General features: G+C 41.3%; 1 protein-coding gene across 2 annotated transcripts in view; it reads left to right on the forward strand.

Moving 5' to 3' along the window:
• trip12 (thyroid hormone receptor interactor 12) overlaps nucleotides 1-15,204 on the forward strand; it is a 32,572-nt gene that overhangs the window by 5,798 nt on the left and 11,570 nt on the right. For both annotated transcript variants that reach the window (XM_088301119.1, XM_088301120.1), the window contains 18 exons: nucleotides 25-803; nucleotides 6,268-6,373; nucleotides 8,132-8,268; nucleotides 8,411-8,494; nucleotides 8,605-8,700; nucleotides 8,789-8,940; nucleotides 9,060-9,095; nucleotides 9,169-9,264; nucleotides 9,347-9,439; nucleotides 9,521-9,682; nucleotides 11,144-11,212; nucleotides 11,317-11,482; nucleotides 12,025-12,142; nucleotides 12,482-12,638; nucleotides 12,785-12,938; nucleotides 13,117-13,345; nucleotides 13,485-13,603; nucleotides 14,906-15,113. In XM_088301119.1, coding sequence (XP_088157245.1) covers nucleotides 25-803; nucleotides 6,268-6,373; nucleotides 8,132-8,268; nucleotides 8,411-8,494; nucleotides 8,605-8,700; nucleotides 8,789-8,940; nucleotides 9,060-9,095; nucleotides 9,169-9,264; nucleotides 9,347-9,439; nucleotides 9,521-9,682; nucleotides 11,144-11,212; nucleotides 11,317-11,482; nucleotides 12,025-12,142; nucleotides 12,482-12,638; nucleotides 12,785-12,938; nucleotides 13,117-13,345; nucleotides 13,485-13,603; nucleotides 14,906-15,113 — 2,961 coding nt within the window. The remainder of the gene's footprint in view (nucleotides 1-24; nucleotides 804-6,267; nucleotides 6,374-8,131; nucleotides 8,269-8,410; nucleotides 8,495-8,604; nucleotides 8,701-8,788; nucleotides 8,941-9,059; nucleotides 9,096-9,168; nucleotides 9,265-9,346; nucleotides 9,440-9,520; nucleotides 9,683-11,143; nucleotides 11,213-11,316; nucleotides 11,483-12,024; nucleotides 12,143-12,481; nucleotides 12,639-12,784; nucleotides 12,939-13,116; nucleotides 13,346-13,484; nucleotides 13,604-14,905; nucleotides 15,114-15,204) is intronic.

Consider the following 15,204-nt stretch of genomic DNA (forward strand, 5'->3'; position numbering starts at 1 on the left):
ATTGTTTTTATTCCAACTTCACAGAAGCGGACTTGCTCTTTCCGCGGCATCTTTTGTACTGCAAGACGACCCGGAGGCTGCAGGCACATCTGAACAAGAGCGACAAAGCCACCAGTCCAAGAGCGACGGCACCCGAGGACTTAAGCGAAGTGAAGCTCCGGACCAAATTAGCACCTTAGGACTGACACCATCAAAAAAGTCCAAATCCCTGTCATTACCCAGAGATAATACCTCAGATACCAGGAAAGGCCAAGCTAAGAAGCGGGCACTTGCTGCAGAAGCTCCTGCATCATCAGGTAGAGGACAAAGTAAGAAAAGTGGGGCCGCTGGGGCCTCACCTGTCCAGAAACGGAAGAAAGCGGATTCTCACCCTGGTCTAAGTAGCACCACCGTGTCCCTCCCCAATCGTACCGAGGGTAGAACTGTTAAACCCACCAAGCTGGCGTCAAAATCAGCCGCCTCAGCCAAAGCTGGGTGCAGCAACGTGACGGACTCCTCCTCTTCTGCCTCAACCTCCTCCTCCTCTTCCACGACAGGCACAAACAGTGCTACCACGCCAGGTGCCCGAGGCAAACAGGGCAAAGACCAGACAAAGGCACGCCGCTCTCGCTCTGCCTCAAGCCCCTCTCCTCGCCGAAGTACGCGTGACAAGGAGCAAGCCAAGTCCGGCTCTTCAAAGTTTGAGTGGGCAACACGCTTTAACCCAAAAGTCAACCTGCCAAAACCCAAACTGTCTCTTACCGGATCGTCCAAAACTGAGACATCCAAACCAGGACCGTCTGGATTACAAGCTAAACTAGCACGTGAGTTACCGTTATTGAAATACTAATGATAATACAGAACTGATTTGCTGTTGCAACTTCCTGTCTGTAATTTAGGACTGCCACAAATGATGACTTTGCTGTTTGACTAATAGCCAACAGTCGTCGCCTTTAGTCGACTAATCGGATCATACGCAAATCGCGACATATCACACAGGCAAGCAGCTGTTTTATATATCCGTCATTATCTTGCAGCTTGAATTCTTTAAGGCAGCACAAATGAAAGGCAAAAAAATACTTGTTTTTATTAGATTTAGTTTTTTCAAAGACAATTTTAGTTTAGTTCCAGTATTGACATTTGGAAAAAAAAAACGTGTTTTAATTGTGTGCCAGATGATAAAAGGAACATGGTAAGTATAATGTCGTGCGTGCAAGATGAAAAAAGAAACATGGTATGTTGTGCAAATTCCACAAAAATATTATTTTAAAATATTTTGATAATGCAGGGTACAGTTTAGTTTTAACAGTTCACAGACTTTGAATTACACTAAGTGGAGTGCATACCGCTACTCAAGTTAGATAAAGGCATGTATGGGCCCTAATTCTAATAAAGCTTGGATGCCTTGTTTGCCGAGTTGCTTACTTATATAGTGGCTAAATTTGTGGCTGGACTTAATGTTGAGACGTATTAAACCCGGTTGTACAGCGTACTATATATATATATATATATATATATACCCAAAATATGGATTTACAGCGACAGGTAATTACCATGCATGAACAAAGACCACTCTGCACATTATACGGCAAGCGGCTCACCAATGAGTCAGTAAAGCCTTCAAAACTGATTCGTCAACAAATGTAAGTGCCTTGAGCGCGTCGTATTTGGTGGCTAACCACATTGCTAAGGCTAAGTCATTCAATATTGGGCGGTTTGGGAGGGGCATTTTATTTAGGTCCCATTGATTCACAATTTTGATCGTCGTCGTGACTAATTGTGGCAGCACAAGTCTAATTTTAAGGTTCAGTCCAACTTGATGTCCTCCATAATGCTTGGATATCTTTCCTGAATGTATACCATGTATACATGGCTGGCTCTATTTTAATTTTTTTTTTAACAGAACTGTCATGCTTGTGTAACAGAGTTTTGACACTCACCATAACACAAGGAAACATTGTTGGCAAATATGATCTTTTGTGATCCATGGTTATATGGTCATTGTACAATCCATATGCAACAATTCTCAATATGACCCATGAGGTTTTATGTTCGGCTCCCACATGCATTCTATTTTCAATGTCGTTATTCTGTGTGGGCTGACTGGGCAGCTTCTACAGAAACTTTGTATAAATCTTAACAATTCTAAACCCAACAATGTTTTCAATACCTTCAGGTAGCGTTTGGAAGATCTTGTAAAAGTATTTTGAGAGCTCCGCTGTTCCAAACTGCATGTGAATGTAAGAATGTTTGGTACTTTGCAGAGTGAATAATTTATCTTGGAGTGTGATCTTAGCACCTAAGTCTCGTGTGCATGTGCACGTTGCATGAAGCTTGAGGCCCCTTGTGCTGCGATATGACGTGTGAGGTGTTCACATCAGACAAAGCCCCAGATCAAACTTGGGAGAAATGTTTTTAAAGTTTATAACTTGGATGGTCTGGGGCTATGCCTCACAGTTATGTGGTTGTCATTGAAATATTTAATGCTTCAAATGAACTTTGCCTCCACGTTAAAATGGCTCAAAGGGAAATTCAACCTGCACACTGCATATCTTTTGTTTTGCACACCACCAACGAAACAAATATTGATATAGCAGCCTGTCAATGGCAGTGAATGAGTTTAAAAAAATAGGTAGACTCCCTGCCTCCAATCATTCATTGTGAAATCTGCTACTTGATCGACATATAATAGGGAGTCAATGAAGAGAGGCCAAGATTGGGGTTATGCTCCCTCTTCCGAGCTCCAATTAGGTGAGCAGCAGCAGCAGCAAGTTGGACCATTTGGAGACGCTTGAGAGAGGACTGGCCGACCCCAAAATATAGTGCATTTCAATAATCTAGCCGAGATGTAACGAAGGCATGGATTACTGTTTCTAAGTGCTGCTGAGAAAGAAAGGGCTTCACTTTAGCCAGCTGCCTAAGATGAAAGAAGCTTGATCGAACAACAGCACTGATTTGCTGGTCCAATTTAAAAGCCAAGTTTGAGACTGTTGGCTTTAGATAAGATGCCATGGCAGGGTGTCTCAGACTTGCTGTAGAGAGGGGCAGGCGATGCGCTTGGGCACACGTTCCCGGGTTTCCCCGCACTGGAGAGCCGAACACAATACGGCGCAAGGCTGTATGCCCTCTAATGGGATGTGTCGCAGCTGGTGCTTGGCGTGGTGGTGGTGGTGGTGGCGACTTGGACCTCCACCTGATTGATGCGTTGCACCGGTCGGTCCGTCCAGGCTGCTTGCTGGCCGGCTGGCAATTTTTGGGCCATTGACATTAAGTCTAGGTACCGTTCCGATATGACTGATGTTCTTTGGGAAACGTGTGCAAGGTTTACCACTCGTGTCTGTGCTCCATCCCTGTTTCATTCCATTCAGCGCAAGTCATCAGTTAGAGTAAAGTGAGGACAGAAAATATACACCAATTGTATTGTACAATGTGGGCTCATGCAGTTACCCAAGGTGCACCAGTATATCTATCCATCGTACCGCTTCTCCTCACCAGGGTCGTGTGTGGTGCTGGAGCCTATCCCAGCTTTACTCAGGCAGTAGGCGGAGGACACCCTGAACTGTTTGCCAGCCAGTTGCAGGTCACACTAAGTGGGAACAACCATTCGCGCTCACACTCGCACCTTGGGGCAATTTAGAGTGTTCAATCAACCTGCCATGCATGTTTTTGGAATGTGGGAGGAAACCGGAGTACCCGGAGGAAATCCACGCTGGCACGGGGAGAACATGCAAACTCCATATAGGAAGGCCGGAGCCGGAATCAAACCCACAATCTCTACTCTGTGAGGCCATCGTGCTAACCAGTCGTCCACTCTGCCGCCTGCACCAGTATATATTGTACCTGATTAAATACAGAAAGTTGGTAAATCACTTGGACTTGGTCATTTTCTAAGTAGCTCGCTTGCTGAAAAAGTGTGTGCACCCCTGCCATACGAAGTGGTGTGTAACATGCGACACTAGAGTAAGACTGGGAACAGATGAAAAGGAAACGAAGATAGTTTAGCCAAATATCTGATCGCGTGTTCATCATAACACAAGAAATTGACTTTAGAGGCTTGTCAATTTTTTTTCAACTCATTGAAACATTCACCCAACATTTGAAATGGAAGCCGATCTGCCTTTTGAACATTTTTTTTTTCTCCGTTCTTTAAATGCCGTTGGAATGTTCTAATCGTAAATGCATGTGATGGTTAGAACAGAGGTCCCCAACCACCAGGCCACAGGCCGCTTTGGAGCGGGTTGCGATGGGTCGTACAGATGAAAGGATAAAAAACTTGCTGCACTTCCAGTTTATTATTCGAGGCTGAAAATGTTATATTGAAAAGTGACCGGATTCTCTGAATTGCATCCATCAAAAATACTCTTGATTTTTGACATGCATACTCTTGACCCATGTCGAGATGCTAATTGTCTCACGTAACATTATTTAACCCACAAGGTAACAAAATGAGTAAAAAAACATTTGCAAAGTTTCTTGCAATGGGGATAAGGCCCAGTGATGACCCATGAGAAGAACTTGTGACCAAGAAAGAAAATGTTTTTCACAGCACGAGGCTGTTGATTTAGTGTTATGGTGAGCTTTATAGATTTTCTTATGCCCTTAGTCTGTTCTGTGATGCCTTGTTATGTTGGCGCATACATAGAACAATCAACGTGAAGGCACAGTTTTATTTATAAAATACCCCAGTTTTTATGTTGCTCGTATATTTATACCTCTTTCTATTTGGTCTTTGGTTTCGGTTGCACATTTAAGCATCGACATAGTGACTTCATTAAAGCATAATTTTTACCATCGTGGTGAATATAATGGATTTGTATGTACCGGTACATAGCAGAAAAAAGATTGAGGCCCACTTTGTTTTAACACCCAGAACAAATGGAAACTCCAAGGACCTTTGGATCATGGGCCATGCATGCCTCTGATTAGTGCATATAGCCTAATTGTTAAAGCACACACCTGAATCAGGAGGTTTTTTTGTTTGTTTTTATTTATTTATATTTTTATTAGACCTAGCTGAAGTTTCTTTGATTGCCCTATTAAGGACGCATCAGGTAATAGTTGAACATTATAATGGTGGTGGGTCTTTCGCTGCCTTGTATAGAATTAGATGTGAAAGTCAAGATGATTGCATAGAAGTATAGTCGTTGTAGTAGTAGTAATAAGAATACATATTTCACCTTTTCCTTTCAAGCTTATCAAGTCTTGACCAGAGCATATTGGAAGGGAATTCATAAAAAAAAAGTGTGAACACATTGGTGTGAAGATTTTCCTCTTATAACATCAGCCTGTTATCTACTTTTTAAGACCAACACACGCACGCATCTTGAAATTTGCCGGTTCAAAGTGCACTTGGCGTTGCATTCATTCCTGCACAAAATTTGTACTGTAAATACTTGACTGTTACCCTTTGACTCCCTCTCATGCTAACATTTGACCTTTCCTGTACTTGGACACAAACTTTAAATTTATTACTTGAAGGAATAGACTATTGTAATTGAAAGATTTACTATATTTTGAGGTTATTTCAAAATTCTCAGCAGTCTGGCCCAGCGACAATCAGACATGCTTATCTCTCTTCCCCCCCAGCCCCATAAAAATGTTGCCATTGAAGTGAATAGTACCTGTGAACATGATTGTTGGGTCACACTGTTCTTAGTAAGGGGCCTCCGTGTCTTTGGCTTTGGGCCCATAAAGGGAGACTCCTCCTAATTTGGCTTGATTATCAGCCTATCACTTGACTCAGTTATGTTTGTAGGCAGGCAGAGACACACCACTCTGTTTAGAAGAACTGCACCTCTCCCAGTTTGTTCATCTCTCATCATCCGATATCTTACCACTGTACTGTATTCACAGCATTAATGGTAAGTAAACCAGCACAAATCTCCGTGTTGGGCCTAGTTCTGGGAGGCATTTTGTTTTCAGTAATTTCATTTTGATGTAATATTTTAGTTTTGTCCCTTGCAAAGGACACAAAGGAATGGTCTGATTTCTTAGGATTTGCTATTATAATCTGGTGTGTAATCATCTTGAAGAAATGAATAATGACTCTTAGGTATGCCTTCTACCATGTAGCAATGAAGGGGTGCCCTGTCATAGTGCCACTGGTGCTATTAATATCGCTACCCTGCCGAGCCAGTGGTACAGGCTGTGAAAGAGACTTTTAACCTGTGAAAATACATTTAGAAGTTGTATTACCCTTGCGCTAAGGTTTTAGCGCAAGTCTTCAAATCCCTGCATACTTCCACTGTGTTTCACCAGCTTTTTAAATTTCACCTTTGTTCCCCTAAGGTTTGAGAGAATCCACTAAAAAGCGCAGCGAGTCTCCTCCAGCAGAGCTCCCCAGCTTTCGGCGGAGCACACGCCAGAAGACCACGGGCTCCTGTGCCAGCACCAGGTATATATATATACATATATATATATATGCCTGCATCTTGAATTAGACTGGAGTAAATTGAGAAGATTCTTCTCTTGGTCATATTTTATCCAATGGACATGAATTAATGGCATTTATGTCCTATTGCTGCCATGATTCTCTATTTATACATTTAGTGTTGCTCTGGGGTGTCAAACACAATTGTGCACAGGGCAAAAACAGAGCATATTGTAGCAATTGAACGGGCTAAAACTTTTCTTTTTGACATAGAACACAGAAGACATTATTATTCCAACATAAATCAATTAACACTTAAAATGGGTTGCGCTGCAAAAAAAAAAAAATAAAAATTCTATTTTAAATATGATCACGCTGCATCATAATTGAAAATGTCAAGAAAAACTGTTTTCGATAAAAATGTAAACCATTGATTACTCTTATTCCAAATTAATCACGGGTTGACTTATTGTTTGGTAATGCAGTTGTTGGCTTCATTAAGGGATTTGTAGTTCGTCATCAGCACTTAACATCGCGTCAGAGGATGGCGGACAAGTCGTTAAATTGCATGCTTTGCTGTGATTACAGTCACCTTGGCTGTTAGGTCTATTTCATGGTTTCTTTGGGGTTTTTTTGCCCGAGATGGTGTAATTGTTACAGTATTGTCATTGTTAGTGCAATTAATTAAGTTGGTCTCTTACAGCATTGAGGACTTAGATGTGTCTAACGTATTATTTTATTTTGAATAGCATAGACTCTTACACACACTATTTATCAAATAGTTCCATAGGCCGGAATTGAAGGTATTGTAATTGCATACTGAGACAAAAGGTCTTACATAATGAGAAAATACCCCTCCCCCTTCCCCCCCCCCCTTGTTTTGTAAACACAAAAGTCTCTTGACAATAAAAGCTCCTGAACTGGTGACACGAAAATAGTTTAAATCTAAGCTGCCGGTACGTTTTCCCCTTCGGTCTAATGCATTTTCTCAGCCTTATGTGCTCTGCATTCATGCACTAATGGAAAGATTCTTCCTTGGAACCTTTGCACATCTGCCACCATGGCTTGCTGATGTCATTCACATCTTGAAAGCGGGTCCACTTCATTTGGATTGGTAAAGAGGGGGGGGGGACACACAGCCAGCTTGGGCAAGTCGAGAGGTTGTTCCAGCACGGCGATGTTAATATCCTCTAGGACAGGGGTAGGGGTGGGCAACATTTTTGATAGGGGGGCCACAATGGGTTCTAAAATTTTACAAATGGGCCGGACCAGGACCAGATAGATGGAGTGTTTTGGTAACCACACCTCATTGAAGAAAAAAAAAACATTTAATTTTAAATGAAAGTGAACAAAAGCATTACAACAATATATATGTCTTTGAAAAACCACAGTATTTAGAAAATAAAACATAAACAAGGTTTATTCATTTAATTTTTTTCAAATTCGGCGGGCCGAATTAAAACGTTTTGCGGGCCGCATGTGGCCCCCGGGCCGTACTTTGCCCACACCTGCTCTAGGTACTGTTGAACTCTGAGGGAAATTTGAGCAAGTTTGTTGTCATTAGTAGAATGAATAAAATTTGGTTACAGGGTTTGGCCCGACAGACTGCATGACCTTATAAGTAATCCATTATTTAAACTACAACCATAAAAAACCCTGAGCAAAAATGATCAAACTATAGCATTCCTCATTAAAGAGAAAATCCTGTCTGTTTTGACTTTGACGATAGCAGACATGTTGAATTATTTTTGTTGCGCTAATATTGATTCTGCTTCTGTGCAGTCGGCGGGGCTCAGGCCTGGGCAAGCGTGGGGCAGCTGACGCTCGCCGACAGGAGAAAATGGCTGACTCTGACAACAACCAGGATGGGGCGAACTCGTCGGCTGCTCGCACTGATGAGGCATCGCAGGGCGCCTCAGGTATCTACTTGACCATTTGATTAACAGTTATTGGGTCGAGAAACTAAACTTCTACATTTAGTAAAGGGACTAACTAAACTAAGCGTCGTGTTAACTTATTTGATTTCCTCAATAATTAAATAAATGTGATGTACCATTCCAGCTTCGAGTTCAGTTACTGGAGCAGTCGGCATGACCACCTCTGGAGAGAGTGAATCTGATGACTCAGAAATGGGAAGGCTTCAAGGTACCTCAGATCTACATATCCTCAACATTTATTTATCACATATTTTCATATAGTCATGATGCCTATGCATGCGCATTGGCTGTACCTGCCTCTTTGTGTTCTTTTTATAGCTTTACTGGAGGCCAGGGGTCTCCCCCCACATCTATTTGGCCCCCTGGGACCCCGCATGTCACAGCTGTTTCACAGGACTATCGGCAGTGGTGCCAGTAAGTAGTACCTTTTTATCTGTGCATCTGTTACTTTAGTAAGCACTGAAGAATTATTTTAAAAATTGTGACTATTTTTTTTGTCCAGGCTCCAAGGCTCAGCAGTTACTACAAGGCCTGCAGGCCACTGGTGACGAGTCTCAGCAGCTCCAAGCTGCCATTGAGATGTGCCAGCTGTTGGTAATGGGCAATGAAGAAACACTTGGTGGATTCCCTGTCAAGAGTGTTGTGCCTGCTTTGGTCAGTTTTATTCAGTTTGTCTCGTGACTCTTCTGCACAATGTAGCAGGCTTTTCACATAAGGCATGTATTACTACCAATTTTACCAAATACTTGTACTTGTTCAACTTCCTTTTACAGATTACACTGTTGCAAATGGAGCATAACTTTGACATTGTAAGTATGCTGTAACTTGATGATAATATTTTCAGTGTTTTTTTTTTTTTAATGTAATTATCTATGCCCCCAGATGAATCATGCCTCCCGTGCACTCACTTATATGATGGAGGCCCTACCCCGGTCCTCAGCTGTGGTGGTTGATGCTATTCCTGTCTTCCTGGAAAAGGTGAGACACAGAGCTAACAATCTTGCAAGAGGTAAGGGTGACCTTTTTATATGTACACTGATAAGGAATGTCATGTATGCAGCTTCAGGTGATCCAGTTTATTGACGTAGCTGAGCAGGCCCTGACTGCCTTGGAAATGCTGTCAAGGCGACACAGCAAAGCAATTTTGCAAGCTGTAAGTGTGTAAAATAAGCTATCTTGTCTGTGTTCACCACTACCTACAAACTACCCTACATGATCATGTCATTCTTTACAGGGTGGGCTTGCTGACTGCCTACTCTACTTAGAATTCTTCAGCATCAATGCACAGAGGAATGCCTTGGCCATAGCAGCTAACTGCTGCCAGAGCATAACACCTGATGAGTTCCACTTTGTTGCTGATTCCCTACCTCTGTTGACTCAGAGACTTGCACATCAGGTACTTTATTCCCCATCTCATAATACATGTCTGTCAACAGGTTTCCCAATAACTAAACTTGCATGCCAATAGCCCTTCAAAACATAATCTATACAATGCACGGACCCTTAGGACTGTCAAAATAAAAGCGTTAATTCTGGAGATTAATTTAAAAAAATGTAACGCAGTTAAATATTTTGAATTTGTTTTATTTACTTAAAAAATATTTTGCGTACGGTACAAAGCCCAATTTAAATAATGTACCATATTGGCTGTACATATCTTAGCACATTATCTCAGAACCAATCACCCTACCCAAGTTACCACTTGGCTTTGCAAACCAACACTGCTTGTGTGTGGTGTTTGTGGGCAGAACTAAATGTACTGTATATGTTTTGAGGGCGGGGGGGAATAAGATGACTCAGTTTAGATTGTATTCAAGGATCAAAGGAAGCTATTAGAACAGTCTTGGAATTAAAATATACCTCATATTTGGTGATTTTTACATTAATTCCAAGATTGTATTCAAGTAAATAGCACCCAATAGTAGTAATTGAAAAATGTGACTAATCGCAATTAATTGCGGAGAGTTTTGACGCTTAGTTAAAATCTTTTATTGCTTGACACCACTATATTCATGTACAGTCATAGTAATCCCTAATCCCCGCCCCTTTTCGCAGATTTTTCCAACATAGTCATCAAACAAAGAAAAAAATACGGCCATATTGCGGAAAGATATGTTGCTTTGAAAAGACTAATTGACTCGGAGGCTTACACATACTCACGGGCACTCAAACAAGGCACATGATTGGTTCCCGGCCATAATATTGACCGATGAGAGCACGAGTGGCTTTATCCCGTGACCTGATTGGCTGCGCATAATCGCAGCCTCGCCCTAGCACAGCTCGCTCGTCACCGGACGACGAAACATTTGCATATAAAATGTTAGTCTTTAAGGTTTGTCTTAAAACAGCTTACCCTAATTTTCCAGAATATTAAGTCGACTTATACGGGAAAAAATTATGTAATTTCTCAGACAGCCACGACAGGGCACTCTAGACTTATCCAATAATATCTCCTACTCTTTACAAAGACTTCACAGAAATGACCCCCCAAAGAGACTCATATTCTGCACACTAGAAGCTGTAAGTAGTGAAATTTACATCTAAAAACTGTAATCAAGCTGCAGAGAGAAAGTTTGGAGTGAATGAGGAACTCGTTAGGGACTGGCGAAATGCGGAAGCTACTCCGGTGGTGGTGGGGAGAGGTGGGTATAACTTCAAGAGTGACTTATAGTCAGAAAAATGTGGTCCTGTAATATGAACTGCTTTGCAAAGTCACTGATAAAAATTACACACATTCATGGCACTTGTTTTTAATCCATGAACGCTTTAATTCATTTGAAAATATGACAAGAATGCACGTGGGTGTGAAACGTTTTAGATTTTCTAATTTGCCCTTTTTTTTTAACCTGCCCTGTAGGACAAAAAGTCTGTTGAGAGCACTTGCCTCTGTTTTGCTAGACTGGTGGACAATTTTCAACATGAGGAGGTTTGTTCAATACTTAATATGGTTTATTTTTTAGACTTATTCTTGACTGCCATGTTTCTCTAACCAATTGTATTCAAAGCCAATGTTTATGTTTGAATCAACAGAACTTGCTGCAAGAAGTTGCATCGCGAGACCTTTTGACCAACATTCAGCAGCTGCTGGTAGTGACACCACCTATACTTAGCTCTGGGATGTTCATCATGGTTGTGCGCATGTTTTCCCTCATGTGTTCCAACTGCCCCTGCTTGGCAGTTCAGCTCATGAAACAAAGTGAGTTCCTGTGCCCTTAACACTCTTAACCCAATGGTTCATATAGCATTCTGTCCATTCACATTGCTCAACAGAGCAAGGGTTCTTGTACTGTACGTTTTTGCATACATATTATCAGCACAGCAGTTTTCCCCAAAAGTGCATATTTGACACATGCACACAGCCACAACATCTCTGCTAGTTTTTCCTTCCATCAGGATGATCAGGAATAGATTTTCAGATTTTGCACAGCTCAGTTATATAGCATTTATTATGGTGCATTGTTTCACCCTGCACTTAATCACACTTTTTTTTTAATAAATCATTTGTTATAGAGATTCACAGTATACTTAATTACATTGCAAGTGCGAAAGGAGAGTCAAATGCTGATGCACTATTCAGCCATTTAATGAATGGAAAATAAAACGCAAACATAATGAGCACGCTCTAATACCTGGCAAGACCTTGCATCATTTTATAAAGTATAAAAAATTGCATTGGTATGAGTTGTCTGATAACCACAAATGTCTAATTTTATTTATTTTTTTAAACCTTTTCAACAGACATAGCAGAAACACTGCGCTTCCTCTTGTGCGGGGCATCAAATGGCAGCTGCCAGGAACAGATTGAACTTGTACCACGGAGCCCTCAAGAGCTCTACGAACTGACCTCTCTCATATGGTAGCACCGATTTTCTCCGTACCATAACATATTTTCAATTCTTTTTCCCAGACATTCACTGGTACCATTATTCCTGTTTCTGAAGAATATTGCACTGATTTTTACTTTAGAAACCTCTCACACCACACCATTAAGCAGAAAATTCTTCATGAAAAACTCACAGGTGAACTTGTGAGAAATCTGGGCATCTTTAGTGATGCACTGAAATAAAATACTCGCAGGAATTTATGACTTGTTCTGTTGTATGAATGGCTGCAGGTGCAAGTTTTTTTTTTTTAAATCTGCCATATAATGGCAGTGTATCTATTTATTCTCCCTGCTGCTGTATTCCCCATCTAGTGAGCTGATGCCCTGCCTTCCTCGAGAGGGCATCTTTGCGGTTGATGTAATGCTGAAGAAGGGCAGCGCCCAAATGACAGAAGGAGTGATTTGGCAATGGAGGGATGATCGAGGGCTGTGGCACCCTTACAATCGCATTGACAGCCGCATTATTGAGGTATTGATCTACTATAAGCATATTGGGAAGTGTTGAAAGTTTTATTATGGAACCCTAGTAAATTCATAGTTTGACGAATCATGATAAAATCCCACATTTGAATACATTTCTAAATATGGCTGTGTTTTGTGATTCTTTTCCTACAGACAGCCCACCAGAATGGGGAAGATGAGATCAGCTTGTCAACGCTGGGTCGTGTGTACACAATTGACTTTAACTCTATGCAGCAGATTAACGAAGACACCGGAACAGCACGTGGTATCCAGAGGAAGCCAAATCCACTTGCAAATCCAAACTCCGGTATCATCTCAACTAAGATTCTAAACCAAAACGGACAATGTGCTGTATTTGATCTAAAAGACTTGAGCATTTATTTCAGTTATGTTAAGAAGTAGTCCGTTTGAGTTGTGTGAACATCAGACTGAAATGACTAACTTTGATTGAACTCTTGATAAAATGGTGTTGCACTTTTCTCCAGGGAGCCACCAGGAAGTTAGACGAGAAGATGCACGAGCCCAGCTAATGAAGGAAGATCCCGAGCTGGCTAAATGTTTTATCAAAACTCTATTTGGAGTATTGTATGAAGTGTACAGCTCATCTGCTGGACCTGCAGTTAGACACAAGTGCCTTAGAGCCATCCTCAGGATCATTTACTTTGCTGACGCAGAGCTGCTGAAGGATGTGCTGAGGAACCATGCAGTGTCCAGGTAAATATTGTCCTGGCTGCTGGTATGAATACACCCAATTTCCAAGGTGTCATAAAAAGGACCACATTTATTAAAGTTATTTAGTTTTGTTTTTTTTGTCAGACACTTGACTTGCGTTTTTTGTTTTTATTCCCCTCAGTCACATTGCCTCAATGCTATCTAGCCAAGACCTGAAGATTGTAGTGGGTTCTCTACAAATGGCTGAGATCCTCATGCAGAAGCTGCCTGATGTCTTCAGTGTCTATTTCAGGAGAGAAGGTAATTGTCTTAGAGTTCTATATGTTATGCCATTGTGCACAATGTTTTAATGCAGCTAAAGTCTTTTGACAGTTTTAGAAAATGCCCTACCTCTAGATCTTTGAAATAAAAGTAATGGTTAGTGTAGTAGTTAATTGCAGAGCCCCGAAGGTAACATGAAAGAAATAAATACTTTACATTTACTCAGAATCATTCTCACGCAAATATTGTTTTTCTACGCAGGGCTCCAGACTGCCCCAAAATGATCACGTTGCCCCTAAAATTTGAAACAGTTGGGGTATTTTTTTCATTTCTTCGTGCTTGTGTGACTATTGAATTTGCCCTTTTTAAAATTAGCATTATTAAACTTTTTTGTTGCTGAAGCGATGTTTTGCCACTGTTAACACTGATCAAGAGCTGGTGGCAAAGTTAATTAAAGAAGGCACCATTCTCTCAGTCATTTGGAATTGGTGTGGGTTTGCAGTGTCAGACAGTGAGCAACTAACACTGCAGCACAGTTTGTTTACAGGCTGATGAAACCAAAGCGAGTAGCAAGATGAAATTATTTCACCATATAAAACACATTCCAGCAAATGTTGTTCTGTTAGTGACACGGGTAAAAAGTGCTGGTGAGAAACAGACATGAGTAGAATTATTTTACATTGTTTCCTTAGGATAAGGGGCCCAGTAATAAAAGAGTCCATTTCTTTGTCGTCAATGTACTCATTTATATGTGGCAAAAGTTAACTAGCAACAGTCTCCCACTGATCCACTTAAATGGTGGGTGCCACTGTTGTGATAAACTTATCTTTATGAATGACACATCTAGACATTTGCAACATAACACAATGATGTTTGCGTGGGAATGCAAAGCTGTCCCCCTCGGGACTCGATAGTGATGTTGGCTCGCCGCTCAGTGACCCATAGTGTGGATATGGTGTCCTAACATTGACTTAAGACACATCCAGTGTAGTAGTTAAATGGTTTAGTCTTTCAAGCAGAATCAGTCAATTTTGGCTGCAGTATTATGGGACCATGTAGGAAAAGTGGTAGAAAAGGTTGAATGGAGTATTGTAAAATGAAGACAACCAAAGACTTGGGCTTCATAGATCGTTATCCACAGGAAACACAATGCGTATAATTTCAGTCGCTAAATGCAAGCCCATGAGAAAGTAACATGATTTACCAAATTAATTTTTTAAGAGACTGTGAAGTTTTCCCAAACCTTCCAACTTAAAGTGACTCTTTTTATACATATTCTGCTATGCTCATTCATATTGCATGGGTAAATAGATTGTCAAGGCCTGCTTTTGTGCTTTACAGGTGTAATGCATCAGGTTAAAAACTTGGCGGAGTCTGAGTGCTTTCTAGTTACTAGTCCCCCCAAGGCTTGCCCCAGTAGTAGTACCAGTCTGTGTACTACCACTATCAGCACTACATCCACTACGACCACCAATAACGCTACTCCTGACTTGGGGTCTCCTAGCTTCCAGCACAGCATGGATGACTCACTGGACCTCAGTCCACAAGGGTGAGTAGGGTGTGATGTTTCTTGCCATATGTATTTTTAAATGATCAGTAGATTTGTGGTGGGCCAAATCTGGCCCCCTGGCCTTGAGTTT

This window comes from Idiotropiscis lumnitzeri, chromosome 7 (assembly GCF_059441095.1).
Source record: "Idiotropiscis lumnitzeri isolate Australia: NSW breed Sydney's pygmy pipehorse chromosome 7, RoL_Ilum_1.0, whole genome shotgun sequence".
Taxonomy (NCBI): domain Eukaryota; kingdom Metazoa; phylum Chordata; class Actinopteri; order Syngnathiformes; family Syngnathidae; genus Idiotropiscis; species Idiotropiscis lumnitzeri.